Consider the following 9,705-nt stretch of genomic DNA (forward strand, 5'->3'; position numbering starts at 1 on the left):
TCTCATTCAAGCTATTTAATTCAACCGGCACAATCTTTCTTTTAATCATTCAACGGTGTTTCTTTTGAATGGGCCCTAACCCACAGGTCTTTTTCCAGGATCTTACCTGACTCTTATAATTTTTCGGAGCTATTCCTAAATTCTTTTCGAGGTTTGACGTAAGAATGAATTATCATCAGTCATCTCTTTCTCCAAGATCTTTTAAATTATTTTCGTCGTTGGTTCAACCTTTCCAATTTTCATTCCGGAGTGCCTCAACAATTCTTGGTGGTGTTTCTCATCGTCATTCTCAACATTTGAAGACCGAAGAAGAATTTCTCCTAAATCTTGGTCCGTTCTCTTGAAAATTCATAGTTCTAGCTTATGCCATCCTCTCATAATTGTTTTCGATTGTGAGAATTCTTTTCTTAACCATCCGGTGTATTTCAGAGTTGTTTTCATTTCTTGATCATCCAAAGGCCATCATTTCAGAAATTTTCTTCGTTCTAAGTTTTCAGTCTCGTTCTCCAACTATTCTAAATTGATGTCTCTTCGTTCATCTCCATATTCTCCCGGTGCATCGTTCAAGTATCCTCTAGTCAGCTCGTGATCTATTCGTTCTCATGTATCTAAATTCCCTCGAGTATTTTCGCGTGTTCTTTAATTCTTACGGTGTTTCGTCCTCTTTTCTTTAATTGTTTTCTATTCTCGCGGTGGTTCGCTCAAGATTTTTCTCTTCCTTCGTCATCATATCAATTTATTCGTTGTTTCTATTCTACCGATGGTTCGATGAAGACCTTCCCAAGTTTGCACTATATCTATCTTAATCCTTTCTACGAGAATAAGTAGTATGCCAAATCCGTTGCTTGTCATCAATCTAAATTGGTGAAGGATACGCGTAATGTAATTCTTATTCTTGTTTTCCTCCAAGTGATTAATTCCTTCTTCCGGAGTTCGTTCATGTTATCAAATTTTCGGCTCCAAGTTGTTCATCTTTTCTTTCCGGAGCTCCAAGTTATTTCAATTATATCATTTCAAAGCTTCATCTAATCATTGCAAGGCTTCTCCCGGAGTTCTTTTCAAGTTTCCATTTTGTTTGATCATTCTTTTATTACCGGAGTTCTTCATGGAGGCTCTACATGGTGGCTCATCAAGGATTCGTTTCATTCTTCAATTGTTCTTCAAGATTTCTCTCGGAGTTAAGATCCGCCAAGCTATACTCTTAAATAAACATGGTGCTCAACACATGTTTTGTTTTGAGGAGTTCAAGCATTCTTCATCTTGCATTCTGAAGTGCAATTCTCTCTATCTTATCTTTTGAGATGATGTTATGTCACTCTTGACTATTTTTCTTCATGTTTCATGATTCACAAGTTGTCAAGAATGAGATATTTAAACCCATCATATTTTCTTCATCCATGAGTTGTTTCAACTCTTAATAATCTCTTCGTTGGATTTATCTTGTGTCATGTTTCACCTAAAGCCTTCCCTAAGGAATGTTGCTATTATGGTGCTTATCAATGATCCAAGTTTTCTCCTATCCTCTTGGTGAAAGAAGTTTTTTTCATCTCCTTGTTGATCTCAATCCAATCAACTGTTTTCCGTTAGTGGCGGGTTGGCACCTCATAATTTTGAGATGTGTTCCATAAGCCCACTACAAGCTTATTCTTTTCGTTGTTGGTTTTCCAACAACTCCGTTCTAACCTTCTAGGAAGGATGCTTTCCAAGCTCATTTGTGGCGGAAGTTGTCATTTTCTTCTCCATTCTGTTATTCCAATGATCTATCTTCTATTCTTTCTTCCGGAGGTTTTGTGATGTTGCTCTCTTCGACCAATCATCTTGTTTTGTCAAGATCATGTAATTTTTCCTTTCTTATCCGTTTAGCCGGTGTGTCGTGTTTTCATTCGAGTTCTCTCATCTTAACAAATTTTGCCTCCCTTCCAACAGGAGTGATGCCTGAAATCTTTCTGACCCATTGTGCCATTCTTTCAATAGTTACGGAGGCAATGTGTTGTTGATTTCATTAAGTATCCTCTCATCGTGTTAAGTTCATGTTAATTCCTTCCATTTACAGTTGGAGTGCTGTCCAAATTATATCATTCTTATTCCTTCTTTATCTTGTTTTAATCGGAGTGTTGGTGTCTATCATTCCTCTTCTAACCGGAGTCTCATCCAAGTGCTTTCATTCTGCCAAGCCCATATTGTACCCCTTCCATTTTCCAACCAGAGCATTATCGTAATTGATCATTATCGTTCCTTGTACATCTCATTTCAACCGGAGTGCTTGCATGTATTTCTCGTCCATTGTTCTCGTCATTCATAGCTTTGCAAACTCCAAAGTTCACATGGTGTTCCTTGTTTCTCTTTTCTACCGGAGTCTTCTCAATTTTGTTCAACTCTGTCGTATTCTTCTTTCAAGTTTTCAACCTCTCAAGGTTCTTTGGTTTCACTCTTTTGTCAATGAAGCAACTTAGTTTTACCTCTTCTCTTCCTCTTTCGTTTCTCTCCAGTGCCATCCTAGATCTCGGGACGAGATCCTCTTGTAGTGGTGGAGTGTTGTAACGCCCCGAGTACCGACGCTCGAAGGCCGGCCTCCTGCAGTTCGTCATTGCCGGAGCTCGCCACCACCAGCAAGCAGCCGACCTCGCCGCCCGTCGCCATCAACCCCTCCACCTACGTCCTGCACACCGCTGCCCCGAGCGCCCCTGTCCTCGAGCACCTGTTGACTTCGGTTACTATCAAGCGCTCTGACCCGTTGCTGCCATGGCCTTGCATCCATCTGGCCCTGTTGTGTTCATGGAGCCACTGTACCATGGCCAAGACCGAGACCCGTGAACGTCAAGTTCTTCCACGACGCCCGAACGATTACAGGCCGAAACGCCAAGTCCCACTTCAACAAGTGTACCTCTACTTCGGATTCACCAAGTACCCCTTCGGATGCGCCTAGTTCGACTACATGGACCACCAAGTTCCTCTTCCGTCGACCCGAACATCTACGAACCGTGTACGTCTACCGTCGTCGTGGATCCGACAAGATCCGTGTACGACTACTTCCCCTATGACACGTGAACAACAACTTCCACTTCGAACGCGTTCCGCCCCGAATGCACGCTTCGAAGGTATAACCCCGAGACGACGTCCGTGGACCGAATGCATGTGTGTTGTATGAGATGCTCGTGGTTGCACCGTTTCCGAGTTGTCATTCCATGTTCCTCCTCGTTGCCATGCCATCGTCCTGTGGGAACCCGGTTACCGGTATCACCCCACCATCTCTAGCATGGTCCGCACGTCCGCACAATTCTCTTTTGCGCCGGTATCTCCACGAGCTACCGGAACCGATATGTTGTCATGGCATCATTTTCGGATTCGTTGCCGTGACACCCCCTTTCTTCCACCACGGTGACAAATGCTTCATATCATGCTCTTGTCCACGTTTTCATAAAATTGCTTAAAAACTTGCATATGTCATTCGCATCATGATAACAACATTTAAATGTTTACAATTGATGTTTGCATTAAAATTGTTAAATGACATGAGGATTTATCGGAATTGTCGTTTGTTATTTCCGGCCTCATTTAAACTTGCCTAGATAGGTTGTTTAATTATGCTTCACCTCTTGCCATGTTAATCAACATTTAATATTGTTGGGTACATAACCGGGAGAACTAAACACTTGAATGTGGTGTTTCATCAATATGCAACTCGTTGCATATTGAGCTCCATTTAATTTGTAGTATAGTTTATGCACTTTGCCATGCCATGCCTCATTGAACCGGACATGATCATACTTGATTGTGCATCATGCCATGTTTATGTGGTGGTTGTTTACTATGTTGTTTGTTTCTTTCCGGGTTGCTTCTCTCGTTAGCTTCGGTTTCGTTCCGGAGTTGTGAGGATTCGTTCGTCTACGTCCGCTTGTCTTCTTCATGGACTCGTTCTTCTTCCTTGCGGGATCTCAGGCAAGATGACCATACCCTCGAAATCACTTCTATCTTTGCTTGCTAGTTGTTTGCTCTATTGCTATGCCGCGCTACCTACCACTTGCTTTTCAAGCCTCCCAAATTGCCATGAACCTCTAACCTTTGTCACCCTTCCTAGCAAACCGTTGTTTGGCTATGTTACCGCTTTTGCTCAGCCCCTCTTATAGCGTTGCTAGTAGCAGGAGAAGATGAAGATGGCTCCATGTTGGATTATGTTTATGTTGGGATATCACAATATCTCTTATTTAATTAATGCATCTATATAGCTTGGTAAAGGGTGGAAGGCTCGGCCTGATGCCTGGTGTTTTGTTCCACTCTTGCCGCCCTAGTTTCCGTCATACCGATGTTATGTTCCTTGATTTTGCGTTCCTTACGCGGTTGGGTGATTTATGGGACCCCCTTGACAGTTCGCTTTGAATAAAACTCCTCCAGCAAGGCCCAACCATGGTTTTACCATTTGCATACCTAAGCCTTTTCCCTTGGGTTCTGCAGACTCAAGGGTCATCTTTATTTTAACCCCCGGGCCAGTGCTCCTCTGAGTGTTGGTCCAACCTGTCAGTCGCCGGTGGCCACCAGGGGCAACTCTGGGCTCGCCTATCGGAAGCTTGGACAATCCGGTGTGCCCTGAGAACGAGATATGTGCAGCTCCTATCGGGATTTGTCGGCACATTCGGGCGGCTTTGCTGGTTTTGTTTTACCATTGTCGAAATGTCTTGTAAATCGGGATTCCGAGACTGATCGGGTCTTCCCGGGAGAAGGAATATCCTTCGTTGACCGTGAGAGCTTATAATGGGCTTTGTTGGGACACCCCTGCAGGGTATTATCTTTCGGAAGCCGTGCCCGCGGTTATGTGGCAGATGGGAATTTGTTAATGTCCGGTTGTAGAGAACTTGACACTTGACTTAATTAAAATGCATCAACCGCGTGTGTAGTCGTGATGGTCTCTTTTCGGCGGAGTCCGGAAGTGAACACGGTTTCTGGGTTATGTTTGACGTAAGTAGGAGTTCAGGATCACTTCTTGATCATTGCTAGTTCACGACCGTTCCGTTGCTTCTCTTCTCGCTCTCATTTGCGTATGTTAGCCACCACATATGCTTAGTGCCTGCTGCAGCTCCACCTCATTACCCCATCCTTTCCTATGAGCTTAAATAGTCTTGATCTCGCGGGTGTGAGATTGCTGAGTCCTCGTGACTCACAGATACTTCCAAAACAGTTGCAGGTGCCAACGATGCCAGTGCAGGTGACGCAACCGAGCTCAAGTGGGAGCTCGATGAAGATCTTGTTCGTGGTGTTGTTTCTTTTCATGTTGATCAGTAGTGGAGCCCAGTTGGGACGATCGGGGATCTAGCAGTTGGGTTGTCTTCTTTTATTTTGGTTCCGTAGTCGGACCTATGTGTGTATCTTGAATGTTGTATGATTTCATTTATGTATTGTGTGAAGTGGCGATTGTAAGCCAACTCTTTATCCCATTCTTGTTCATTACATGGGATTGTGTGAAGATGAACCTTCTTGCGACAAAACCACAATGCGGTTATGCCTCTAAGTCGTGCCTCGACACGTGGGAGATATAACCGCATCGTGGGCGTTACACTGCGATGGACCGGTGGATGCAGGCGGGGAGGGCACCGTGGCCGGCGTGCCCCATGCCCCACTGTCGCAGGAACTGTGCCTGGAGCTAGCGCGGGATCTAAACCTAGAGCGGCCCATCGGGGGCGGGGCGACGGGAGGGGGTGGCTGCCCCGGCCGGAGTGGCCCGCGGCGCGGGGAGGAGGAGGAGCTCAGAGGAATGAAGGGTTTTCGAGCCTCGGCCGAACAAGTGATACTCACGAAAAAGTACCACATATATTCGGGAGAAGCGGGAGTCGAACTCATCATGCTCAAGTAAATGCCCACAAGGGTTAACCACTAGACAAATTTCCTGTTGGGTAAACATAGCATGTTATTAGTATGGTGTGTGCTATGCCACTGAAGATCGCCCGGCACGAGAGCCATCAGATCTTGCGCATCGGCCGAGCTGTGCTCTCCACCATTGCAACACATGTCTTGTTGCAGATTATTTTTTTTGCAACAAAAGAGTTGTTGCAGATTTTTTTACAACAGAGGTCTTGTTGCAGTTTTTTTTCATCTTCACTTCTTTGCAACACAGCTGATGTTACTGAAGAAACTTCTGCAACATTACTGATGTTGCAGAAAAAATCATGAGGAGGCAGGGGCACATGTCATGTGGGACACGTGTCGTATTAGGAAGGCGGCGGACGAAAGCACGATCGAGGGGAATTATTTTCCTATTAATATCGTGGGAGCTGAAACAAAAAATATTTAATGTTAACCATTTCCTTAGGCAAGTAACAAAAAATAGCCATATACTTGCATCAAAATCAATTTAAATGTGTCTTGTGAAATGGCATCTTGAAACACAGTGCTAGGAGTGCTCAGCTAGGAGCTATGTGCAAGTCTTGAACGAAAAGAAATCTTCTATTTCTAAATAGCTATAATTCACTATCTATTTTTCCTAACCATGCAATCATGCCACATAAATAAGTCATGCATGCAAGCCATATTTTTTTTCATTACTCTATGCATGCAATGCTGCCACATCATCAAAACATGCATGTTAATCATAAGTTATTTTGTGCATTAGAGTTCATCCTTCACATTTTGTTTGAAATGCCAACATTTTAAATGCAATTCATTTTTTTCCCTTCGTATTTTTTTAAAGCTTACATTTGCATTTCATTAGTTTTAGATGCTTTTAATATTAGCAAAAAAAGATGTTTTTAAAAACTATTTATGCATTCTTTTTGCAAGGTTCCCACAACAACGCGCCGACATCATCTAGTATATACTTGTTTTATCTCTATCAATCATCAAAAGCATATTAGTTCAGAAATAGTAATAAGTCTGAAGCCAGTATCTTATTCTGAACTTCTCCTTAGCTTCCCTATCCTCCTTCCAGTTGCCCCATTGGGTCGTCTTTCAGAAGCATATTTAGTACGAAGTGAAAAATTGAGAATGAAGGAGAACAATATTTTAAGAAAAGAAAACAGCAAAATCCAGTACATGTCAAATTTAATAGCTTCAGAAATGGAAAGTTCAGAAATTTTATGGGATTGATACACATTGGGGCATTGTGCTGTGCAAACAACAATTTAATATTGCTTTTTGTACCAACGAATTTTCTATCTGTCCAGAGGCGTCCAGGTTTTTAACTGAAGATGGTCTGAGAAACTGAAGACGTTCTACTTCTTTCTTCAGTTATAAAAACGACGCGTCTGGAATTAAAACAGCTGGAATGAGCGCGTGAGATTGCCGGTGAGTTCGATTCCAGTTCCAATTCAGCCGGCGACAGTTCCAATCCGAGTTCGGCAAGAATCAGGAGCTCTCCCCTGAATAAATGGGCGGCGCCGGTGGGAGTAGCAGCTCCAATTCGATCTGCTCCCCCACCTTCCCGATCTCCAGACCTAGGCACGCCATCGATGGCGGCCAAGGTGCTCCAGCTCCGCAGCGCCGACGGCAAAGTGCTCGTCGCTCCGGCGTGGGACTATCGCCCGGCCGCCGCCCAAGCCCGGCCGCTGGAGATGCGGGTGCCCTCGCGCGCCCTCGAGAGGGTGCTCCAGTACTGGACCAAGCACAGCCTGGCCAAGGCCACCGGTGAGTCCCGGGAGTCCCTCGTCCGCTGGAACGCCGACTTCCAGCGCCGTCTCCAGGAAGACGGCCTCGCCAAGGAGGCCGCCGCAGCCGCCCAAGAACTCCGCCGCTACGGCGTCGACCATGGAGGGCGCCCCCGTCGCCACGCCGGCACGGGCGCATCTGGCGTCGCTGCTCCAGCCACCGCCGCCCGTGCTGATCCCGTCCGTGCCTGGTGTGGACTCGTTCACCACCTCAAGGGTGTCGACCACGGAGAACCTAGCCCGGCGCCGACGGCGCCCATCGCTTTCCATGCCTCCCATATTGCCGTCGCCGCGCGCCCTGGGCCTGCCACCACCTTGCCGGCCGCTGCTGGTGCTGAACCCGTTGGTGTCCAGTGTGCCATCCGTGCCCGTGGACGCCAGATGGCCGAGGACGAGGAGTCCGCTTGCCACCACCGCAAGCGCCCGGCTTCCAAGGCTGCCAATGCTGCTGCGCCCGTGAAGAAGGTCTCTCGTCCCGTCGCTTCCAAGGCTTGCTCTTTCGTCGGCTCTACACCACTGCCTGTCACTGCTGTTGCGCCCGGTGTGAAGAAGGTGGCTCCAGCTTCAACTCTGCGCGCAAGAAGGGGGATGAGGGAGCTCAGCTGCAAGGTTCCGAAGCAAAACCAATCGCCATTGCCTGTCATTGCTGTTGCAGCACCAAGGAAGCAACCAGTTCCTTGGCTGCGTCCAGTGGTATTACGCCCTTGCTAGTCTTTTATAGCTTCCTAAACCATGCACGCATGAGTTTCATTTAATCTTTGCATCTCTAGGTTCTGCACTTAATCACCAAGATTTCTAGTGTTCTTTGAATTCCTTTCAGTCATTAGTAATTTTACTAGCGTGTCAGCAGAGTCTCCATCTAGCTAGGCAGCAAAAACCTTGTTAAGATGTGTACGGCATAGTTACACTACATCCATACCTGGTCCTAAGTTAAGGGTTTAAGTAAATAAAGGGCATTTTCAATAAATCAAAGTAAAGCAGATGAGCCTTAAAAGGAAACTCATGTACTGCAATTCCGGCACGAGACGGAGCGTAAAACGCACTCGCCGCAAATTCCAAAACGCCCATTTGCTACCCGGCTTGTAGCAGGAAAAAGGAGTAGAATTGAACTTGTCGATACACACAGTAATCATGTGAGCTGCCTAGCGTCTGGAGACTATGCTGACTCTCCTGTAAAATTAATTTTGGCTGACTTGGATTCTTAGGCATTGGCGTCGTGGTGAGTTAAGCTGCAGTTTCCGACGAGTAACATTGGTTAGTGAACTCTTGTGTGTATGTGTGGGTGAAGCTTTGAGCTAAGAAAGTCCTCAATGTACCGACTATCAAGTCCTTGATGTACCGACTACCAAGTCATACTGTAATCAGTTTTCAGATATATATGAATGAAAAATTGTTGGCCTGAATCTGTGCAAAGCAAACTTTCAGTATATATGTTTTTTTTGTATGCTTCTATGGCTTATTAAAACATTCCACTGCTCTGCTGCACTGACTCACGGATCCAATCGATTCATGTCTGGTTTCACAATACTTTGTTTGAGTGGTGAAGCACATAACCATGTCTTCATGTTTGGGACAGTTATTGGTTAGAAGATTTTTTTGGTTTGAGATACTTATATTATGGGACGGAGGGAGTAATTGTCAAGAATGTGAAAAAGGTTGCATCATATTGCAGCTATTTGACAAATTGATGATTTTGTTGTGCTCAAATGGCAATCATATCTTGTTTAGATAGGTTTCTCTCTGCAAGCAAGGATGATGCAAAGAACTGTGGAAACAGAGTAATGTTATTGCTACTTTTTTTCAAAGAAATTGGCAGGAATGCTGCCAATTCATTAAACTGAAAAGAAATTATATGTACAAAGATAATGTTGACATGTCTGCGTAAATTTTAGGGGGTTGGTTAGAGTTGGCCTAACCTGATGGATAAGTGTGTCCATATTAAGGTCGAGCTATTAACCCGGGCATTGCTTGGAATCAGTGGATCTGATTGGTAAATTTTAAGGTTGCTCAAAATCCTCTCTGTACTTGTGAAAATATGACGAGAGGGATACCTGCTGCAAAAACTCATTGGGTA

At 45.1% G+C, this 9,705-nt stretch overlaps 1 protein-coding gene across 1 annotated transcript; it reads left to right on the forward strand.

The window, feature by feature from the left end:
* Positions 1-7,253: 7,253 nt before the first annotated feature.
* Positions 7,254-8,619, forward strand: LOC123048867 (uncharacterized). Its single transcript, XM_044471891.1, has one exon. It carries the CDS (start codon positions 7,437-7,439, stop codon positions 8,340-8,342), a length of 906 nt encoding a protein of 301 aa, XP_044327826.1. The 5' UTR covers positions 7,254-7,436; the 3' UTR covers positions 8,343-8,619.
* Positions 8,620-9,705: the final 1,086 nt, after the last annotated feature.

This window comes from Triticum aestivum, chromosome 2D (assembly GCF_018294505.1).
Source record: "Triticum aestivum cultivar Chinese Spring chromosome 2D, IWGSC CS RefSeq v2.1, whole genome shotgun sequence".
NCBI lineage: Eukaryota > Viridiplantae > Streptophyta > Magnoliopsida > Poales > Poaceae > Triticum > Triticum aestivum.

Excerpts from the sequence above, each read along its gene's own strand:
- LOC123048867 (XM_044471891.1), top strand. The coding sequence starts at position 7,437 with ATGGCGGCCAAGGTGCTCCAGCTCCGCAGCGCCGACGGCAAAGTGCTC.